The sequence below is a fragment of the Cyanistes caeruleus genome, chromosome 14, assembly GCF_971803275.1.
Source record: "Cyanistes caeruleus chromosome 14, bCyaCae1.hap1.1, whole genome shotgun sequence".
Taxonomy (NCBI): domain Eukaryota; kingdom Metazoa; phylum Chordata; class Aves; order Passeriformes; family Paridae; genus Cyanistes; species Cyanistes caeruleus.
The window spans coordinates 3,619,765-3,642,519 of record NC_141714.1 but is presented as its reverse complement, the minus strand read 5'-3'; the positions used below and the strand labels follow the sequence as shown (position 1 = coordinate 3,642,519).

General features: G+C 47.1%; 1 protein-coding gene and 1 long non-coding RNA gene across 2 annotated transcripts in view; one reads left to right on the top strand and one right to left on the bottom strand.

Annotated features, from left to right (window-relative positions):
- The window catches only part of LOC111929208 (calpain-5-like), a 61,558-nt gene extending 50,771 nt beyond the window's left edge, over positions 1-10,787 (bottom strand). Inside the window, exons 1-3 of the mRNA XM_086851022.1 lie at positions 9,085-10,787; positions 2,827-2,914; positions 1,849-2,017 (exon numbers count right to left, since the gene is read on the bottom strand). Of these exons, the coding sequence (XP_086707148.1) occupies positions 1,849-2,013 (165 nt within the window). The 5' untranslated portion in view covers positions 2,014-2,017; positions 2,827-2,914; positions 9,085-10,787. The remainder of the gene's footprint in view (positions 1-1,848; positions 2,018-2,826; positions 2,915-9,084) is intronic.
- A 3,154-nt stretch (positions 10,788-13,941) lies between these two features.
- Positions 13,942-15,434, top strand: LOC111929325 (uncharacterized). The gene is made up of 4 exons (XR_002864645.2): positions 13,942-13,989; positions 14,323-14,518; positions 14,689-14,786; positions 15,180-15,434. It is a non-coding gene; the product is annotated as an uncharacterized LOC111929325 (long non-coding RNA).
- Positions 15,435-22,755: the final 7,321 nt, after the last annotated feature.

Below are 22,755 nucleotides of genomic sequence, written 5' to 3'. Positions count from 1 at the left end.
TGAAGGGCTCTGCAAGATGCTGCACCTTTGAAATGGTGGTGCTCAGCTCTGTTGTTATTTCACAGGTTTATCTCAGAGGAGCTGGGGTATTGACAGAGCCAAATGTTCTGAAACACCAGCAAAGGATTCACATGCCAGGGGAGGTTTAGATTAGATATAAGGAGAAATTTCTTTCCCAAAAGGGTTGTCAAGCACTGGAACTGACTGCCATGGGAAGTGGTTTTTTAAGGACCTGTAGATGTGGTGCTTGAGACATAGCTTAGTAATGGACTCAGCAGTGTCAGGGTAAGGGTTGGACTCAATGATCTTAGAAGCCTTTTTCAACCTAAAAGTGTTTTTCAGTCTAGAAAGTTCTGTGGTTCTGTGCTGTTGGCATCAACACCAGAATTCACCCTCTGAAGTTCTGGTTGGCAGAGGCCAGGGACTGGTGGGATATGGTTCAACATCTCAGGAGTGTCAGGTCAATCTGTGCGTGGTTCTATGATAAATAATCATAAAATTCATGTAAATAGAACATTAATTAATATGTGAGGTTTCCTACATTACCATCATGTTTAATGGCTAATAATTGAATGCAAAGCGAATCACTGACCTACAATTAGACTTCAAACCACTGATCAGCACCTTGAAAAAACTCATACACACAAGAATGGCCCAAAATGGCATCCTTGGCTAGAGTTTAGCTCTTGCTTCACATCTCCTACAAAGAACAAACACTCTTCCTGACCTCTCTGTGCTGCACAGTATTTTCCTTTGCTAGGAGGGGATGAAAGGCTCCAATAAACAGGAAAGCGCTCAGAAATAAAAATAAACCCTCAGACTAAGGAATGTTCTTCTTTTTCTTTCCCAAATTACTTCTCCCCACTCTTCAGTCTCATGTCTTGAAATGAGAAGCAGGAAAGCAACCCTTGGGCTGCTCACTAAATTCCAGCAGAGAAGCTGCTGTGAAGAATGAGCAGCACCAGGAAAGAAGAAGAAGAAGAAGCAAAAAAAGAGAAGCAGCCTCTTCTGGCAAATAAAGTCCAGCCTTGGTCAGCCCCATCTGTTGTCCCCTGTCCCAGAGGACACGAAACAGAACCAGCTGCATATGAAGGACACCACACTGGCATCGTGTTTTCTAAGGAAAGACACTCAAGCCTGTGTTCCCAGAAGATTAATTCCAAAAGTGGACATGGGTGAAGTAAAGGAGAAATTCATCATGCTTAAGGGCAAAAATGCTGCTAGAGGCTTCCACTGTCCTCTCCATTACACTTGTCACAGTAAGAGAACAGATGACACTGATGGAAAGCCAGACTGGAAATGGGTTTGTGATCTTCTGAATTGTTTGCTTATGGTTGTGAACTGATTTAAAAACACACGTGAAGCGTAAAACCTCTGAGCAAACCAACTAAGAGACCCCGAATATTGGTGGTATTAATGATTTGGAATGTAACTACATCAGTTACAATTCCAAGCCAGTGACATATTTGTTTGCCTGTTAAGATGCCAGTAGAAGTGGCAAATAGACACAAGCAGTCTTGGTTGCTCACAGATAATAGTTGTTCATTTAGCACAGAAAATCACTGGTGGGTAATTGAGGTTTTACACAAGTCAGAGGCAAAATCCATTGTGAATTCAGCACAGCCATGCAGAGACCAGAGCTGGCATCAACCAAAAAAGGAAAACTCTCCACTCTCTCTGGATAGAACTTGCTGCCAAGGCTTCACCAGAACCAAAGAGAAACAGCTGATGGAGAGGGTGGCAATTCACAGAATTCACAAAACAGAACAAAGCTTTGCTCAGACACCTCTTGGTGGAAGAGTCTCTGCTGGAGGAGACAGCAGGAGTGAAGAAACACCCACCCATTACCTTTGGCCTCTTCCATTCCACTTTCCCTTTTGCTGCTGAGTCATAGTAAAGGGATTCACGTGAGGCTGGAAACTCGGGATCCTCAAAGAGCCGGCCCTGCTGGAGGCACTGCCCCTTCAGCTCCTGGTACCTCTGATCTCGGAAGAGTTGCACTGATGAAGACATCTTCCTGTCCAGATTAAATCAATATTGGACAAACTGTGAAGGTCCATAGCTGATACCACTCCCTAGCCTTTAACAAGAGAGCATGGAACTTGCTCTAAATGAGGTGACTTAGCTATTTAAAATAAAACAAAGAAATCCAGATTATAAATTAGATTATGTTAAAGACAAGGTAAGTATAAACCCAAGATCTTAGAGATAAGGATTGTATTTTTTGTCTGAACAGAATTCTTATCAGGAAAGAGCCCAGGCCAGGCACAAGCCCAATATTTTGCTTTGCCTAATTGATTGGAAAGGTAGCAAAGTGAGGCTTGGCTCTCAGTCTGCACCATGTGTGAAGAGCTGGGCCATCTTTCTGTCCTACAGTCTCCTTCTGGCCACTAAAGCTTGAATTATCTACTCCAAATCTTATGCCTAAAAACAAATGAAACCAGATTTCCACACTTCTCCATCTTAATTTAAGTGACAATACTTTGGCTTGTACTGTTGTCTTTGAACTTTATGTTACATTTCAGGGAAATTATTTCCCAGAAGGAGAAAATATTTGCAAATAATTGATGGGAACTAAAAGTATTTTAAAAAGCACAACAACAACAAAAAACCCAAACAATATGTTCTAAGACCTTAATTCCCAGAATCCTGACTATCAAACTTGGCAAGTTTATGGTCGCACCCACAGAGCTCAAGTAAATTGCTTTAAAACATTTTACAAATGAGAAATCAATTAGAGAAATCACTCAGGATGGTTTGAACTTTGGGGGGCATGAGGGATGTCTCTGCTTCAAGAGAGGGAGTGGTGAGAGCATCTGAACTTACCCTGTTTTGGAGAGGCCCTCTGTGTCAGCTCCTTTCCCCTTCCTTCTGGACACAGGCTGGAATTAGAGATGTCTCTCCCCTTCCTTGCCTACAGCAATAAAGACAAATGCAGGTTGAATTAACCAACATCCTGCTCTGGAGCATGGCACTGCATCGTCCTGGCAGCCACTGGCTGTTCCAGCTGCAGGGAGCTCAGCCTCAGTCTCACAAACTGGGCAAGACTCCACAGATCTGCAGGAAAATAAACCAAGCTTTTGCAGCTGTGCAAGTGAGCAACAGCAGGAGAAATACACAAGAGCAATGAGGAACGCTTGGAAATGTCAAATTTGTCGTGGTCTTTGTTCTTGTGAGTGAAAGCTGTTTGTGGATGCCCCTGGATCCCTGGAAGTGTCCAAAGCCAGGCTGGATGGAGCCTGGAGCCATGTGGGATGGTGGAAGGTATCCTTACCCATGGCAGGGATGGGCTTTAAGATCCCTCCTCACCAAAGCCATTTTGTGATTCTATTACTTTCTGGTTACTTATCACCCTCAAAAAAAAAAGTGTTTCAAGGCCTCTCACTTGGCAGGTGGCCTCCCAAGAAAGGGAAGATAAATTTGCTTCCCCCCACAAACCAGTTCTTCAAATTCAAGTGTAGAACAACTTGTCAATTTTAAAGAGGTACCTCAGGGACCACAACAAAACAGTCTGACTAATTTGGGTGGGATATAGGTTGCTTCATAATAACTGGCATTCTTGAACGTTAAAATTTCCCCATGAGCTATCTAACATTCTAAACCGAGTCTATTTGTTTTTAAAATAGCCCCTGGGTGATGAGGTTTCTGTCACTGCCTAATTCACTGAGACAGGTCTTTCATGACCTCACTTCACTTCCCTTTCTCCCCACCTATCTGCCAGATAGGAATGTGAGTCCTTCCAGGAGTAACACTCCATTCCACAGCAGCCCAGAATGTTCTGTGGCGCTGCACAGAAGGTGATAAAACACTGCCTGCCTCGCCCTGGGCTGCTCAACAAGGGAAACATCAACAAGGAGGAGGCTTCTGCTCCTCTTCTCCTGCCCCTCTTCTCCTGCCCCTCTTCTCCTGCCCCTCTTCTCCTGCCCCTCTCCAGGCTTCCTGTGACATCTGCAGTGTGTTTTGGGGCTCAGGTTGCCAGGGCTGCTCATCCTGGCTGCCAAATGTTTCACCCCCACCCAGGAGGCACTGAACTGAAGTCCCATCACCATCTGGGGAAGCAGGAGGAACCCACTTTGACAGGAACCCAGAGCTGCCCATCTTAAACTCAATAAAAATATCTCTTTCTCATTGGAAAGCCCTCCACCAAGAATGCCAGTGCAGTTTCTATAGAGCAGCCTGGTGGTTTGAGCACTGAGGATGGGGGAGCACAGCTGAGCCCACCTCTCCTGGGACATTCACCTACCAGGATATGGCCTGAAGCAAACCTGCTTCCCATTCCAAGGTTTACTTTTGAAGCAGCTCCCAGTTTTGGACCCTCAGTTGATGACTCAAGCTCCCAAAGAACCAGACTCGTTCCTCCAGCCAGGGCACACAGCAGCAGAGCATCCCCTGCTCCACTCCCACAGCTTTACCCTGGTTCTGCTGGCCTTGCAGTGCTGAGGAAACATTGGCAGGGCTCTGCCAGGGCTCCCTGCTCTGCCATGTGATACAGAATGAGCTGTGCACTAAGAAACACAGTCCTAAAAATACTGCACCCCAGCTCAGAGACACTCTGTGGCTCAGCAGAGAGAAGGGAACACTCCAGGGGAGGGACAGAGGAGAAAAGAAAGGGGGAAAAATCCCTGAAGAGCTCTACAGGTCACCCAGTCCCCCATGGTATCAGCAGAAGTACAGAGGTCTCACGTCACTCAGCTTTCAACCTCTCAGCTTTTCAGTCTCTCTCTACCCCTCTGTTTTTCCAGAGAGTTTCCCATGCTGATTAGAAAAAGAGTTTCAGCAGAAGAGTGAAGTGGAGCTGGTGTAGAGTCAGTCCCCTCTTCAGCCTGACCACGGAACAATCTCAGTTTTACTTACAGTTTGTACTCAGAGATGGTTCCTCTGCAGGAGCCAGCCAGAGCATGGATAAATCACATTTAACTCTGGGTAAATACCAGTTCCTGGCCTTAGGAGCAGCCATAAATTACAGGGACATTCACTTGAAATCCAGCTCTTCACCAGAGCATTGAGATGAGCTTTGAGTGTTAAACTTTCCAACAGTGTTTCTTTGCACTCACATTTCCCTGTTTTAACCCTTCTCTCCCCCAGCTGCTACACAGGAGATCCACAGCAAACAGCACTGACTGTCCAGACAGGGGTGTCAGGAAAACCACACCCTCCTAATTCTTGAATTCCTGCAATAAATACACAAACCTGGACAGAACTCACCAGCTCTCATCCCAGTTTTGTTATTCTGTGTAACCAAGTGACATGCAGGGCACACCTGAGGCAGAGCAGGTAGTGCAGCTGTTGAGCCCAGCCATCCATCCTCCCACTCCCATCCCAGCCCAGGGGTGCAGGGACAGCAGGGCTGAGTTTTTCCTGACCAAACCCAGCACTTTCAGCCCCAAAGGCCAAGCAGCTGCAGAGGGCCCTCAGTGCCAGATGAAACTCCTCTGCAAGGAGGAGGCTTGGTGTGTTGTAACACATAAATTCTGTCACACACCCCAGTTTGCTGTTCCAGCTGCAGGATTCCAAGGAATTTCCATGCACAGCAGCAGGACTAAAAGGGCAAAGTACATTTCCAGGAGGGATTTAAGGCTATAGTTGGGCACAGCTTTGAAAATGAAACTGCTTCTTCCAGAAGTGGGTCCTGAGCTGAGGCCCACGGCAGCCTCGGGCCCACGTTCCTGCTGGTTCAGGAGCCCCCATCTGGAATCCCATGGAGGGATGGCAGAAATGAAGCACACAGCATGTTCCATGCTCTGGGGCAGCCTCCCAGGCTGAGAGAGCTGGGCTGCCTCAGCCTGGAGAAGAGAAGGCTCCAGGGAAGCCTAAGAGCAGCATTTCAATTCCTAAAGGGAGTTGATATAAAAAAGAGGGAGAGCAACCTTTTACATGGGCAGGCAGTGACAGGACAAGGGGAAGCAGTCTTAAATTGATAGAGGGGAGGTTTGGGTGAGGATACCAAGAAGAAATTATTTCCTGAGAACTGGCACGGGTTTCCCAGAGGTCTCCCCATCCCAGGAAGTGCCCAAGGCCAGGCTGGACTGGATTTTGAGCAGCCTGGAACAGTAGGAGATATCCCTGCCCAAGGTGGTGGAATGAGATGAGCTTTCCAACCCAAACCATTCTGTTATTGAATAAATCCAGTCTGAAGATTATTGTGCATTTGCAGATACCAAGTTGTCACCTTAGCAGCCACCCACAGCTGGTTCTCAGGTTTCTGCTTTGTGCCTGCAGCTGTGCGCCCTGTCTTGACAACACACAAAAACCTCCCAGCTCCAAACTCTGCTCCTGCAACACTGACTCCTCAGCAAACCTCAAAGCCACTGTTTGGACTACAAGAGCAAAACAGGGACTCAAGTATTTCACTGTTTGCAAACAAATTTGGTATTTTCCCAAACATCTCTGTTTCCATAGTTTGCTTCAGAACAACCAAACCAGGAGCGCCTCCAAAAAAGCAGCCCCGCAGCCAAAAGCTTTAAATCACTCTGAACTGGTTTTCTGTAAAACTAATTAAAGGAACTTCCAGAGCTCCAGCTGGAAAAGGTTATTGCTCTTTCTTGCTGTGCAGGGTGATCACAGGTCTTTACAATGCAATGGCTTTGCAAATCTGTATTAACAGTGCAGGGGAAATTAAAGCAGCTGAAAAGCTTCCACTTCATAAACACTGTGGTTTCACTGCTGGCTGGTCCACTGCTACTGCTGCAGCAGAAGCATCTCTTCTAGAGAAATTTACTCATTCAAATTCTTTAAACAGCTCAAGACATTAAGTGGGAGGCTTTATGCTGGACTGGATATCTTCCTCTACATAAGCCAATAAAAAATCCATGAAGTCAGTGCTAAATCCATGTTGTGTGGATGTGCAACTGCATTAGTAAGAATATATTCAATTTTGATCAAATTTGCTGCACAGCATAATTTAATAACACCCTGTCCAGTATTAAGGACCATGAGCCAGGACTCCTCTGTTGTTTTGGGTGGCAGTGCTCTCCCTGACTGGGTGAAACACCAAGTTTATTTTGTGCTCTGGGCTCTGCTTGTGCAGCATTAGTCCTTCTTTCATCCAGTATTTAGATTTTCCAATAAAATAAGGTTAGTTTGACTAATTTATGGCCTCTGTAGCTCAGGACTTTCACAGGCATATAAAGGTTTCTCCGTTAGCTCAAGAAATAGCTGTGGGAAGGAGACACAAGCGTTTGCTTTCCTGCAGAAACAGGATGGTGCCAACCTTGTTCTGCTGTGCAGTTTTGCCACACTTAAAATCGAGAAAGGAAACCACATATTTTCATCTGGGAGTAAATGCCCATCTCCTATCACTTCTGAGCAGGAATGTGGGGGAGAGAAGCTGGACATCAGGAGCTCCACAAGCTGTTTGCTTTCACAGACAGCATCACGGCCTGGCAGAATCACCAGGCTATAGAGAAAAGCTTTTTTGCCATAAAATTAATTACAATACTTGTTCTGCAGCAGCACAGTGCTTAACCAGGCCTTTCTTTCAGGCCTCACTGAGGTAGGAGAGGTTCTGTGGCACTTCAGCTGGGAGTCAGAATTTAGATTCTGACTTAGATTTAGATTAGACTAATTCTGACTGATTTAGATTTAGATTAGAGGGTGGGTGCTGGGTCAGGACCAAGCCTGACATTTCCTAAGCCCAGGAGTGGAGCAGGAGCTCTGCCAAGAACCTGCCACTTGATTTTCACACCAGCTCCTGGTGAGATAAAGTGCAAACTCCTTCTGACCCTGCAGGATGGGAGTACAGAAGCAAACAGATGCTGAGAAAAGCTGCCCTTGCAGGTGGCTGTGCCCAAGGGGGAACAGCTGCATCTGGCAGGAGCAGAAACACCCCAAATGTGTAGGGCTGATGGTCAGGGGTGTGTGGGATCTTTTCAGCTTGAGAACTGAGTGAAATCAATATACAGCTGTGATTGTTCAGCAGTACAATGCTGATCTCATGGTCAAAACTGCTCAAAGTCCTGGCAGAACACACTCAGAGAGGATAAACTCTGCCTGGACCCCCTCTCTCCCCTCCTTGCCTTTCCCAAGGGAGTTTATCCCCAGTAGCTGCCTGTGGAACACTTTTAACTATTCTCTCTCTCCTCTCAGGCAAGGGCAAAGATTTAAAAAGCAATGGGACAGCAGCAAAGCAGACTTTTGCCTCCACCTGATTTTCAGGTGAAACCTTCAACAAAACCCTGAAATTCTCAAAGATCATTGCAAGCAGAGACAAAACCCATGGCTCCTTTCAGGATTCCAAAGTGCACAGGTGTCTCCATGTTTCAAGAGACCTTGTCTTTCAGTGGCTTTCAGTACAGCCTCAAAATCAGACAGATTTTCAATTAACATCAGAGAAGTACAATGCCAGTTAGATTTTTTTAAAAAGTCATTTACTACAGTAGATACCAATTGTTACAATTAACTTTAATCCAGTCAAGTGATCCATAAAAAGCTCTGAAGAAAATACAAACAGCATTGTAACTTGATTCATTCAAGCCAAGGTTTTGTGCTGAAGCCACAGGAAACAGCTTTCTCCAGAATTCCACTACCTCTCCACTCTGCCTTTTCTTAAAAGTTAGTTTAAAAAAAGAGATTGCAAATTAATCAGTAACTCCTTTTCAGACCACTCTGTTATTTAATATATCCACTTATCAATTATTTTACATACAGTACAAAAATCCCTCCTTCACAAGAACAATGAAAACAAAAAAATACATTTAAAACCCCCCTTGAATTTCACAGTGAAAGAACCCACAGTGAGAACTGACAATATTTTGGAAGATCAGAGACAGGATGGCAAATGGAATTATATGAGCAGAGATCAAATCACACTTTATTAGTCTGGCCCTGTTCTTTGGAATAACTGTAAAGGATGCCTGTAGAGAGAAGAGTGGAACTGGTTATCCCAGAAGAAAGGACAGCACTCATGCTTTGGCAATAAATTCTGCAATAAAGTTTGGCTCAGAGTTAGCAGACTTTATGAAAGAAGTATATATTAAACAAACTCAATCCAGCATTTTCTCACTGTGTTGGCTCGTTTTGGTTCGCACAGAGTTTTCTTTCCTGGTGATAAAGGTGTTAATCAGTAAACACCAGTCAGGCACTCACCTGGCTGGGGTCAGACGCTGCTCGGGGCACATCCAGCTCCAAAGTGGCTCCTGCAAACACTGATCCCTCGGCTTTTTAACCTGGAATTCTCTGGGCTGTACCACGATCACATCTCCAGGGGGTGTGTGTTGGGATAACTCTGCCAGGGATGTCCCAGGGACACCAGGAAAGCTCCGAGCTGACCGAAAGCGCAGAGCCTCGTGTGCTGCTGCCACACAAATCCAGCTGGCTGCAACTGTGAATGAACTCTTGAAGAAGGAGATAAGGCCAGGCTGTTTGGCAAGAGTTGTAGGGTTTGTTTGGATTTATTTTTATTTTTGAGGGAAAAACAACGGATTAATGTGCACCGTAAAAAAAAAACAACCAAAAGTTACATTCCTTATTGGGCAGCAGAGCACTCATCCTTCTCTCCCTGTCCTAGTACAGCAATTGAAAAATAAAGTTTAGAAAACTTTATTAAAAATAAAGTTTAGAACCCAGAAAATAATATATTTCTCTGTGCTGTGGCAAAATAAAAAGTAGGACACAAAGAAATTCTTGACAAGAAATAGTTTTGGAAAAACAAGCTTCTCTCCATACTTTGCTCAGCCTCAATTTCCTTTTGGGTAAATCCTAAACATCTGGGTTAATTTGACTTGAATTTTTTTCTGAATTGGGGGCTATAACACCTTTATTTTGCCATTATGTGGGTTTGATTTGTATTTTAGTAAATGTAGCTCCATTTTTGAACAAGCACCATTTCAAAATGCATTACAAAATTTCCTCTGTACCATAGTCATATATTCTCCCCAGTTTTCTTCATTTAATCCTCATTTTAGTATAGCTGGTCTAAGTTTACAAATAGGTTCATTCCTTCTCCTCAACATCATTATTGAGCAAATCTCCTAGAGGAGGTTGGATCTCAGGGAATGAGTTACATCCACAAAATACTCTGAAGGTGATTGAAAGAAGCATCACAAATTTCTGCACTGCAAGGTTCACCACAGGACAATTTGCTCTTTTACCCCAATTCCTTTTGAAGGCAAGCTGAAATTTGGACTGAAAGTCCCTGGAAGCTGCCACTACAGTTTTACTATTTCGTGAGTAAAAAAGCCTTACATACTAAAGCCATGTGTTTCCAATTCCTGATTGAGTAAGTAGCCCAGAGTTTAAATCATAATAAAAAGCTGATGCCTGTATATTGCACTCAGACTGTGATTCATTTGCACAGCTGAGGGAAGAACATGAAAACCCCCAGAAGAGCACAACAAAATTCCACTCTGTGAGCTGATAATAATATTCACAGCTTATAAGATGTGTTCTCGCAGTAGCTGCCTTTGCTTTGATCCTGTGCAGAACAAAACCATGAAAACTTTTTGATGTGAGTGGCATAATCCAAGAATTGGATGGGATTTGTCTGGGCTGAGGAGGAGCTCTTGCTGGAAGTCTTGTCAGAAACAGAAATCCCTTTGGACAGGCAGCAAGATGAGCCACAGGGATGGCAACTAATGGAAAAAAAAAAACCCTCCTGGAAAAGAGGTCTCACTTATTGTGAACCATTTAACCTTCCAACGTCATACCTGAAATCCTGGAATGAACCCTACAGCCTTGGTGGATGTGTCCCCTCCTCTGGACTGGTTTCCATCCATGACTGTGCTGCATCTCCTGCTGTCCCCAGTTTCCTCACTGCTGTCCTGCACAGCCTCCTGAGCCGTGCCTCACCACACTCTCCCTGCTCCAGACTTGCTGCTTTCCAAACTCCTCCTGCACCCTCAGCAGCAAACCAGAGCCAGCCTGTTTTGTAAAGCGACACCACAGTGCAAGTAACCACCAGAACCTGCTCCTTCACAAGGTCTTCTCTACCCCACATCCGTGTGTTCAGCACCTTGAGCTCAGAGCCCATTCATACCTTCAGAAATCACCTTGGACACACACTCCACTGCCAGGCTCTTGTGTCCCACCACAGATAAGGTCACTTAATTTCATGGGGAAATTTATTAATAAAACATGAGGTGGTTTATAGAAGAGATTCTACTTAAATCCTACATGTCTGCTCTATTCTTTCTCATTTCACCAGTTTGAACAAAGAAGAGCCCAAGAGGCAGAATCTGAAAATTAAGAAAGATTCAGTGACAACTTTCAGAGCTGTGTATCCAGCTGTGCCCGGTTTTGCTCAACAACAGCATTTTGAACCTGGATCACTCATCCTTCGCATTGTGGAATTTTGAGAACAGGTTCCTTCCCACTTACTCCTAAAGCATAAATGACCGGAGGGGTTGGAGTAAGGGATCAGTCCTAGGCTGATTCAGCTAGCACTGAACTTTCTGCACAGCACTAAGTTAAAGGAAGACAATCCCTAAAACAGAAGGCACAGAAAGGGCCGTGCTTTGCCCCTTTCCACAGCTGTCACAGAAGCTGAAGCGTACAGAGCAGCTTTATCCCCCAACTGCTAACGACAAACAAAAGGAAAATTTCCGAACAGACAAGGCAGCACTGCCATGGCTCAGCTGCCCGGAGCAGAGGAGTCTGAAGCGGGCGTCTGGAGTTATTTTTCAGGCAGGCTGGTCACGGGGGGAAGGAGGAGCAGGGGAGCAGCCCTGCGAGGGGACGGCCCCAGGATTTATTTCCCTGCAGGACCCACTCAAAATCCACCCACCCACCCACTCTTCCCTCCGGTGAGCCCGGGGAGGGGGAACGCGCCCGGCGGCCGCGAGGTGGCGACATCGCCCAGGGATGCGAGGGTGGGAAAGGCAAGGGAAAGGTGGGAAAGGCAAAGGAAAAGTGGGAAAGGCAAGAGAGAGGTGGGAAAGGCAAGGGAAAAGTGGGAAAGGCAAGGGAAAAGTGGGAAAGGCAAGGGATGGGTGGGAAAGGTAAGAGAGAGGTGGGAAAGGTAAGGGAGAGGTGGGGACGGCAAGGGAAAGGTGGGGACGGCAAGGGAGAGGTGGGAACGGTAAGGAAAGGTTGGAAATGGTAAGGAAAGGTCGGGAAAAGCAAGGCAAAGAAAAGGTGGGAAAGGCAAGGGATGGGTGGGAAAGGCAAGGGAAAGGTGGGAAAGGCAAAGGATGGGTGGGAAAGGGGAGGGAGAGGTGGGAGGGCAAGGCAAAGGAGAGGTGGGAAAGGCAAGGCAAGGCTGGGAAAAGCAAGGCAAGGGAGAAGTGGGAAAGGCAAGGGAAAGGTGGGAAAAGCAAGGCAAGAGAAAGGTGGGGAAGACAAGGGAGAAGTGGGAAAGGTAAAGAAAGGTTGGGAACAGTAAGGAAAGGTCAGGAAAAGCAAGGCAAAGAAAAGGTGGAAAAGGCAAGAATGGGGTAGGAAAGACAAGGGAGAGGTGGGAAAAGCAAGGAAAGGCTGGGAAAAGCAAAGCAAGGGAAAGGTGGGAAAGGCAAGTGAAAGGTGGGAAAGACAAGGGATGGGTGGGAAAAGTAAGGCAAGGGAGAGCTGGGAAAGGCAAGGATGGGATAGAAAAGATAAGGCAAGGCAAGGCAAGGGAGGGTGTCGATGGGGGATTCAAGTGGTTTTCCAGGTCTCAAGGAGACACAAACAGTTGCTGGTTGCTGGAAAGATATTTATTGTATAAAAACATCAGTCTCATCAAAGGCAAAGAGTTCAGAGAGTTAAAGTCCGTGCTAAAAGTTTTTGGCATAAAGTCCCAAATTCTGAGCAGCAGCTCTCTGCTATAAAATCCTGATGTCCTGGGCATGGAGTCCTGTTGTCCTGGGCCACAGAAGCAGTTGGTGATGATGATGGTGCTGCTCTTCTTCTTCTTCGGGTGTGTGTGTGTCTGTGATCCCCAATACAGGGGATTAACTTCGTAAATCATCCAAACAGCTAAAAACAAGATTCTAAACCAAAACTTTCTACACTAATCCAAGCTTAATTCGAACATGTGAAAGCATTGATCTCTTTATCTAAATCTTACATATAGGGTAGTACCCTATCTGTTCTATCTAGAAATGTAAGCTATATTTTCATTATGTATAGAGCTATGTTGAATCTGAGAAGGGTAGCACTGAACTTTAAACTGGGTAATAAGGCTTTTCACTAGCTAACACAGACTCTTAAGGCATTTAAGTTATATTTTTACTTAAAACGAAAACCTACACTCCTATATGTATATAATATAAATGTATATAATTTCTATATTTATATTTTTTATACATGTATACTATATATATTTATATTATATATATAAAAATCTACGAGAACCAGGAGCGGTTTCACCTGGCGGTGGTGCAAGGGGGGATGCGGAGCTGGAGCTGAAACGGCAGAACTGGCAGTGAAATAAATAAAGCTTGTGGGGCTGGAGCTGAAATCACTGTCGGGATGGCAGAGTGACTGCTGGGATGTGAAAGGGACATTTGGGATGGGCTGGCTATTGTCGGGGTGCCATAGGGACTATCGGGATGCGAAGGGGCTCCAAGCCCGGCCACCCCTTCAGCGCGGCCGCGGTCCCGCCAAGCTCAGGCCGGGCAGCCGCGGCCCGGCCCCTCAGCCCGGCTGTCCTGAGGCGCAGCTCACACGGCGGCCACTTCGGGACCCGGCAGAGCCGCGGCCCCGCTACCGCAGTCCCAGCAGGTGCTGTTTGGGCCCGGGAAGGGCCGGGGGGGGGCTCTCCGGTCGCGGTCTGGCAGGGAGTTCGCCGAGGGAAAGGGGGATGAGGACGGGATCGTCCCCGGAGCGGCGGCGGCGGAGGATGAGGGGACAGCGGGGAGCGCAGTGACGGGAGTGAGGCGGCAACGGGCGGGCAGGACTGCGGGCTGGGATTGGCTGGGCTGGGCTGGGCGGGAACGGGCGGGCCGGGCAGCGGGCTGGGATTGGCTGGGCTGGCCGGGCGGGGGTATAAATAGCGTGCGCGGGAGGTGTGGGTGGCATTCAGGGTGTGTGGTGTTTGTGTGTGGGGTTCGGTGAGCGCTGCGGAGCCGGGTCAAGGTACTCCCAGCTGCCCGGGCCGACCCCTGCGGCTGCTGGGCCTCGGCGTCCCGGAGCGGCGTCGGTGCTCGGCTTGGCACTGTCAGTGCCCGCCATGCCCCGTGAGGGTCGGGCAGCGGCACCGCTGGTGCGCAGCCTGTGGGGGAAAAGCTGTCCTCAAATGAGGGGTGGGTGGGATGCGGCCCCGCGGGGATCTTGAAATAATATTAAAAATGCAAGCAATAAAGTTGTTTTAGTCCATGATTGTATTGCTCTTATGTTCTATTAGTATTTTGCATTAGACTATTTATTTTTAAATTTTCTCTCTAGATAAATAGTGTTTATTCATTGTAGGTCTGGGCCCACAGAGAACATAAAGCCCTGGGACTGGAGCCAGAGCCAAACCCAAGTGGATCTGAAATAAATCCCACAGGGAAGGGGATGGAGCTGCCCAGGGCTTCCAGCCCAGCCAGTGGTGCCAAGCGCAAGCCAGGGGTGGAATCTTGGGGGGTTCCTGGGGCTCAGAACCAGCCCAAGAGCACATTTTGGGGTGAGGAACCTGGGGCTCGGTGGCTGTGCCTTGTCCCTATTTCTGGCTGGGGTTGTGGAAAGGCACGTGTTGGGGGTCAGGTCTCATTAGCAGCCCCCCTTGGGATGGGTGTGACAGCTCATGGAGACACTGAAATGATGGTAGTGACTGATTCGTGTCCTTGTCAACAGCTCTGGGCTGCAGTGAGAACCAGGAGCAGCTTTTAGCTGGAGGCACTGGGAAGCTGAGGAGATGGAGCTGAAGCAGCATGGCTGGCAAGACAAACATGGTAGGGCTGGGGGTGAAACCCCTGTGGGGCAGGGACAATGTAGGGACTGGGGGGTTGGAGATAAAATGAAGATCTTGCTGAGAACCTGCAGCAGCTCCACCTGTCAGCAGTGTGGAGCTGGAGTGGAAACTGAGCTGGCAGTGAAATAAAGCCTGGGGGGCTGGAGCTGAAATCACTGTGGGGTTGGGGTGGGAGAGCAATTGCAGTGGTGGAGCTCATTGTGGGGCTGGGCTGGAGCTGTAGCAAAGATCCTGCTGTGAGAAGCTGGAGCAGCTTCACCTGATGGAAGTGGGAAGATGTGGAATGAGCCGAATCAGCAGAGCTGGCAGTGAAATAAAGCTTGTGGGGCTGGAATAGGGACTGAAGGAGCTGAAATCACCAGTTCTTCCCCAGCTTCTCCCCACTCCTCTGGCAGTGAGGGCCCTGTGCAGTGGAGCAGGACATGTGTTTATGGGGCACACGGGACACATCCCCTGCTGCCATTCACCGTCTGTGTGGGCAGGCATCAATCAAGCTGAAAAACACACATGAAGAGAAAACTCCCTGAGGAGCTCACAGAGACAGGAGTTCCCTTCTCTTTGAATTGCCATTTGTATTCCGAGAATTGTGTAAACATTAAATATTTAAAACATTGCCTGTAGCGCTCTTGTTTCTCGGTGGGATTTGGATAAAGCCGTTCCTGTCTCAGGGTCATGAGAAATGTGTTCAGGCTTGGCGCTTTCCCCTTCTCCATCCGCGATGCCGAGGCCTCCAGGAGCGCTGCCCCTCTCACACAGCCTGAAACCCGAGCCTTGTTTCATGTTGGCAGGAGTTGGACTGGGTTTGGCTCTCTTTTGCCCTATCATTCCTGGTCTGTGGGATGCTGCTGCTGCTGCAGGAACTTTGTCCAAACCCCCCAGCATGGGAGCAGCTCTGCACTCCCAGACAGAACCCACTGCACCAAGCTTTAGGTTTTTTAGCAGTGCCCAGGCCATGCTCACAGCAGTCTACTTCTGCTTTGGAGCCTGGGATGTTTCACCTTGGACACTTGATCATGCAATGGCATTTTTTTATTTAGTAAAGATCTGTCTTGCAGTTTAGGATACCAGCTCTGCTCTCACAGTGCTGGTGATCTCTTGTTGCTGGTAACTCTTAGCAGCTGTTGTAGTTTCCCAGGTGAAACCCTTCACATGGAATCTGAAGTCCTGATTATCCCCATCCTGGACACCAAAGAAATTCTAAGCCCACTTTGGTGTGTTTTGTCTGAGGCCTCAGGTGGTTCCCCAGGTGCCACAGGAACCTTTGGCCACAACAAGAGCTGAAAGTTGAAGAGTTGTAGCCTATTGCTCTAAATAATCTTTTCCTAGTGCTGATGTCTGGCATTTAAGGTCACAGCTGATCTACTTTTCTGACCAGAAAAGCAAAGTATTCCAAGTCATTCAGAGTTAAAGATTTGAGGATATTAAGGGCAGGCTTAGTTTTATGTATCTAAATCCATGTCAAGGGTGTTTTTTAGTTTCTGTTTTAATGGGGTAAGCCATGAGGAGATGCTGCACTGGCCCATGTGCCCATTCCAGGGTACTTTGTCACTTTGTCACAGGAATAAGGGAATTGTCCTTTAAGAGGAGAGCACGGGAGGACACGTTTGCCCTTGTCCCCAAGTCCTCCAGCACGTAACTGCATTACCCCCCCGTGTCCCCTCCCCACCCAAAGCGTGACCCATTCATTTGCAGAGCTACAAAAGCTTGGCCTCATCTCCCCGCGCTTGGCTCCCGCTGTGAACACACAAGCAGTGCTTGGGTGGGCGACCTCATTTGAGGGCTGATTTCATTATAGATCAACTGTGTTCCTCCCCTCATGTATTTCATAGTTATCTTTCTCCCTGATGAGGACTTCTTAATTAAAGCATGGACAATTTGTGACAGAATGGCATTTTCTGAAGATTTTCTTTCCTGGTTGCACAAATGCATCGCTCTCCAGAGGCCAGGCTGGTCATGTGTTAATTTAAAATGAAGGTTTTATTGCTGCACCCTGCACTAGGTGCTGCTCACTGGAAGAAACTGCATTTACAGGCTGATGACAGATTTGGCTGTGGGTTATTCCAGCCAGGCTTCTGTCCTGTGCTAATTCAACCTCATTTTGGCATTGGTGCCTTATTTTTCAGCAAAACCGAGGCCATGTCAGAGCGGCATCTTTGTCCCCCTCCTGTCCCCAAGAAGAGCAACTGAGTTCTCCTGTTCCACCAACCCTGAAGACCTGAGCAGACCCCAGTGCCTCTGGAAGGTCTTTCTACTTCCTCTGGTGTTCTCTTCCATGGGCTGTGGTGCTCACAGGGACCCTGCCCTGTCCCCAAAGGCACTGAGGTCACATCAGAGAGCAGGGGAGCTGTGCTGTCTCCAGGACCCTGCCAGTTCTGTCCAGCTCAGCCCCTGCCCCCTGTCACACTGGGGGATGATCTCAGGGGGCCTGGTTTAACCCCAACCCCACCCAGGCACTTTCTCACTGCCTGCCCAGGCCATGGGGAGAGATCAGAAGGGTGAGAGAATGTGTGGGTTGAGATAAAGGCAGTTTAATGCATCAGAAAAGAAGATTTCATGATGATGATGATGATGATGCACTTGTCCAGCCCATGGATGGCTTTCCCTCAGTTTATTTGATAAGCATGACTCCAGATGGTCTGGAATATCCTTGGGTCAGTCAGGGTCAGCTGTCCTGACTGTGACCCCTCCCAGCTCCTTGTGCCCCCAAATCTTCTCACTGGCAGGGCATGAGAAGCTGAAAAGTCTGAGCACAGACACTGCTTAGCCATGACTGAAAACAACAGTGTGTAATCAACATTATCCTTACACTGACTCCAAACCACAGCTCCTAGAGTCAGTGCTACTGGGAAGAAAATTAACTCTCTCCCAGCCAAAACCAGGCCAGGGAACTCTTAGTCAGGTCCCTTATATTCAGAATATAGGAATATTAAAAGCTTGTGAATAAGCTTTGAAGGCAGCTATAGATGCAGGTAAGCCTGATGAGGCTGACAAAGCACAGATGCATTTAAAGCAGTGTCACTGGGGTGTTTATCCCACCCAGGGGTTTTCACAGCTCCCTGGAGCATCTCCCCATGGTTATGGTCACTCCCATCCTTTGGGACACCTCTGCCTGGTGTGTTGTCTGGAGCACAGGACAGAGGCAGCCTGGGGTGAAAAAAGCTGAAAAAAGCTTTTTGAATCACAAGATTTGATGGCAGATGGTGAAAGGGAGCAGCAAAGAGCGGGGTCAAACTCCAGATGTGAATCACAAGGATGAAGAAGCCCAAAATCTGAACACAGACGCTGAGCATCATTTCCAGTGATCAAAAATCCTTCTCTGTGCTGTCTTCACAAACCAGGAAAAGCAGAAGACAGCAGCCAAGGGGTTTTCAACCAGGCCAGACATTACTTCAGTAATTAAATCAGTCCAAGCAGCTGATACCACATAGGGCTGCCACACTCGGACTGAGACTTCCCAGGAGCAAATACTTTTGCTGCTCTGATGTACCAACATATTCCAGGATCCCTGATGTTCATTTCTGTCTAGATCAGATGCAGCAGGAAGGCCAGGCTGTGGAAACTGAATTTTTCTTTCATTGACACGACAGTAAATCTGGAGTGATTCCATATGTGCCAGAGGAATTCCTGCTAAGACAGCAGCATCATTTCCAGTGGCTTGCAGTGCTGGTTGGGGGTGCCACACCACCAGCACTTAATTTCCTTTTAACTCTCTCTGGAGTCCCTGCAATAGCTGTGATAGATGCACACAGCAGGTTTTAAACCTGCCATTTTCAGGACATTTTGCATGGGCAGGAGCACTTCCTCCAGGATTTTATTGACCTGATCCAACACATAGCCCCTGAAAGAGACACCAGGGTGCTTTGTTGGCTCCTCGAGTGCACAGGGACAAAAGCAGAGACTTTTCTAAAGCACTTGTTCTGCTTTTCTGATAACATTTCCTTCAGTGTCAGCCCCTGCACAATCGCATAAAGGCTGCCCTGAGAGTGGTTTTCTCCCTGTTTCATGATGGAAACTGCATTTTTTTTTCCATGTGGCCTTTCCCTGCAAACAGAACTGCGCTGTGTGTGCTGCTCTGTCCAGGCACAAGTGGTGCCAGCACTTTGTCACGAGGGGCAATGGGTTGGTGGCCTAAGCCTTGTTAGAATTTCTCAGGGATGAAACTTTTGTCCTCACTGTGGTTCTGACAGAGAGGCTGGGAAAGGATAACTTTGAGCTTCTTCAGGCCCGTGTGGGAAGGCAGGACAAACACAGTGCAGCTCTCAAATCTCACCAAACTTCCCCAAACTCATGTGGGACTGCACAGGCTTTGCCCAGGCCCTGGATGTCAGGGCAGAGTTCAGATGGGGGCACATTTGCTGCTTTGAATCCACAGTTTTATCTGCAGTGCTCACACAGGGAAAGAGCTGCTCTTATTTTTCCCTTTTCTCCCAGAGTGAGAGCTCATCCCTTTAGGCAAAAGGATGGGTCCTGCACAGCTTGGGCTGCTTCAGTCAGGCATATTTGTATCTTAATTAGTACAGGGGCATCAAATTCCCTCCCTAGGCTCTTTTTTTTTTCTGCATTTATACAAGTGGGGCAGATTTGGGAAGGCTGAGGTATCAAGATGAACGAGTGTTCTATAATTTACAAGTCACAGTCAACACACACTCGACAAATAAAAGCCTCAGAAAGGTTGTTATCGGCCTAAATACTGAAACCAAATTTTATTTTTTGAAAATGACATTACACACATCTTGCAAATGTACATTTAGATGAGAAAACAATGAGTAACAAATATTGAGAGCAAAGCTATAAAGTGGACAGGTTCTCTGCTGCATGGCATTGCATTACAAGAATACTCAGACCCGGGATGGTTATTACAAGTAGTAAAAACAGTTCACAACACCTCACAAAAATGGAATTTTTTCCTAGTCAAATCTTCTGACAAAAGGAAATTCTGTTAAGGGAGAAGAGCCATAGGGAATAGAGGTGTGGATCTAGGTACACTTTGTGATTTTGTGGCACGGCTTTTTGGGGTTTCTTTAAGTCCATTTCTTACAAAATGCGTCTCTGTGAGTGACCCCATCTTTTCCAAGACTTTGCCCGTTTTCTGTCCTCTCCTGCCAACAGAACCACAGCTAATAAACAAGGAGCCCCTTGTCCTCAACCCAGAGCTCGGGAGTGTGGAGAAGGAGCTGTCTACAGACCCCCCAACAACATAATTCCCATACCCCATCCCCACCCCCTCGCTGCGTATCCAGGAAAACCAAAAGTGTGTGCAAACTCCGCAAATCAGGGGCCGTGGGACGAGTCCCAGGGACATCCACCACCGCCAGGAGCGGAGGCCACGGCCGACGCCGCTCGTGCCTCTTGCCTCGGCTGCAGGGCCCAGCAGCACCTCACCCTCCACCAGAGCCGGATTTCCAAAGGCTGGACTCGCTCCCCAGCTCGAGCAGAGGCAGCGGGGGACCGACCTCCGCCTGCTGGATCCTGGAAGTTGGATCTGATCAACGTGCCGAGGCAAGGCACTGCGAGAAATCCGTTCCCCGAGAGAACCTGTTGAGAACTGCTTTTCAAACCTGGTCATTTATCGTTTTATTTATGCCCAAATCTGTACTTTACAACCACGAGAGAGAGAGAGAGAGAGAGAGACAAAGAGTAAGAGAGAGGGAGAGAGAGAATCTTTCCAGGAGGAAAGGAAGAGCTAATTAAGAAAAGAGAGGTACAGGACCATGCATTTACTCTCAAGAGCTTGTTCACGAGCAAGCCAACATTTCTAACACTACAACCACTCATCTACATCTGTTTGCTAAGTAACTGAGTTCTACCTACAACTAGAGAGCAGAAGGGGTCTTTTTATTTTTTTTCCCCCTCCCTTTAAAACGTCAATAAAAATGTTTTCTGTACAAGTTGAATGGCACAAAAGGTGGTTAAAATGCTAAATAACTCACCACAAATGGAGAATGTAAAATTAGTTCAAAACATGCATGGACTGTGTACAGGTAAGCAAGGAATCATTGGCATAAAGCTGCAATATATTACAAGATGATACAGTTGAGATCTTTTGGAATAACCTCTGCTTGTTCTGTCCCTTTGAAGAGACCTTCACATAAAAATTCAGCATAAAGGGAATTCGAGGTGTGTATCCAAGCAGGAAGTTAACTATGGGCAACGTTATTTGTCTGAAGAGAAAAGCATTTCCCCTCCCCTTCCACACACTCCCCCAAGGTACAAAAGTCAACATGATCAGCATTGCTGCAGGCTTGCCAAAAAGAAAGGTTAGACAGGTCTGGGGTAGGAGAACAAAAGCACCATTTAAATTAATAACTCTTTGTACAATGTCATTAGTTAAATACCTTATTCTTTAAACAAAAACATCCTGAAGTTTACCAATCCCACCAAAATTACCGCGGACCCCTTCCCACCCCCGTGTCCTCCAAGGTTATGTACACAGAGTTTAAAGTATACCAGCTAAACTTTAAACCCAGCTGTCCCTCCAACCCCCACCCTCTGAACCACAAGAGAAAATACATCGTGGCCTCTCAGTTATATTATATTGCAGCTTTGTCGTTAATGAGGAAATCATACGAACTCAATGAGTGACCTAAGACAGTAATCCACGATCAGGTTCCAGCTGAGCTGCACATCTCCCTGCCTCAGCACCACTGGGTGCTGGCTCTGCAGCTCTGGGAGCCACAGGGTCCTGAGCAAAGGCAGCTCCTGCTCTCCAGACAAGAGCAGCGTGAGGAGCTCAGGCTGAGGGCATGGGAGCTGCTCACCTCAGCGTGGGACAGGATTTGTAACTGAGAAAGAAGACAAAGGCTAGAGACAGCAAAGCCAGCAGGCTGATCCTCCTTCCCTGTGCTTCCAGACTCGACAGTGTCACAAAATCCAGAGAATTATGGAGGGGAATGTGTCATTTCAGAGAACAGAAGAGATTTGGCTAGACAGGTTTCCTCTTTCCAAAAGACCCTGGGTGTCTTCTAATTGCTAATCACAGCTGTACTAGGATGCCACGGAGCTAAAGCTGCTTGGATCACCCATCATTTAAATAAGAAGCAAACTAACAACAGTTTCACATGTCAGAATTCAGCATGTAATTATAACTCACAGGCTTCCTTGTTCTTACATTCAATACTCCTGCTTCACCATATCTAAAAACACCAATTAGCAGTGCAATTAATTCCCCAGACATTCTTCTATTTAGGCAGATGCATCATTAGACATCACGCTAAATCTGAAAAAAGGTCCTCTGTCTTAAAGAGAGGGAGAGAAAGGAAAAAAATCTGTGTGTTCTGCAACCCCCCCTGTGACAGCAGGGTCAGCACAAGAGGGAAACAGAATATCACAGGATTTCACCTGCCACCTGCTAAGGAAAGTGAATTACAAGTCCATCCATACCTGCTCTGCAATGGTTGGAAGCAGATGGAGAAAAGCAGCCGTGCTGTAATTAAAACAAAATAGCAACAAAATACTCCCCCAACATAACCCCCAAACCCACACAACAACAAAAATAACCCCCACAACGTGTTTCTCAGGGATTCTCTGAAAGTAAAATCTGTCATGTTGAAAACCTGGGCCATTTGGTCCCTTACAGGTATTTCCAGAGCCTGACCCTGTGCATGGGATTCCCAGAACTCCGGGATTCAGAGCCAGGGTCAGGCTCTCGCTGGCCAGGTGCCACCACCTGTTCCATCACGTGCCAGGTGAGTCCCAGTGCTCTGCAACAACCCCACTGTGCAAATATGACTCCAATTTAGCTCCATTTCCTATATATAACTCTTGCAAAGAGAGATGGAAGAACCAGCTTGGATAAAATTCAAAAGCAGCCTTGAGTTTAGATGAGTCACCTAAAATGAACCGAACCTTTCTTTCTATTTCCGAGACGTTTGGCAATGCTTATCTCTAAAATCCAAGCCAACCATAAATCTCTATTCTGCCTGGTACTAGCTGGGACTAGAGTAGAAAAA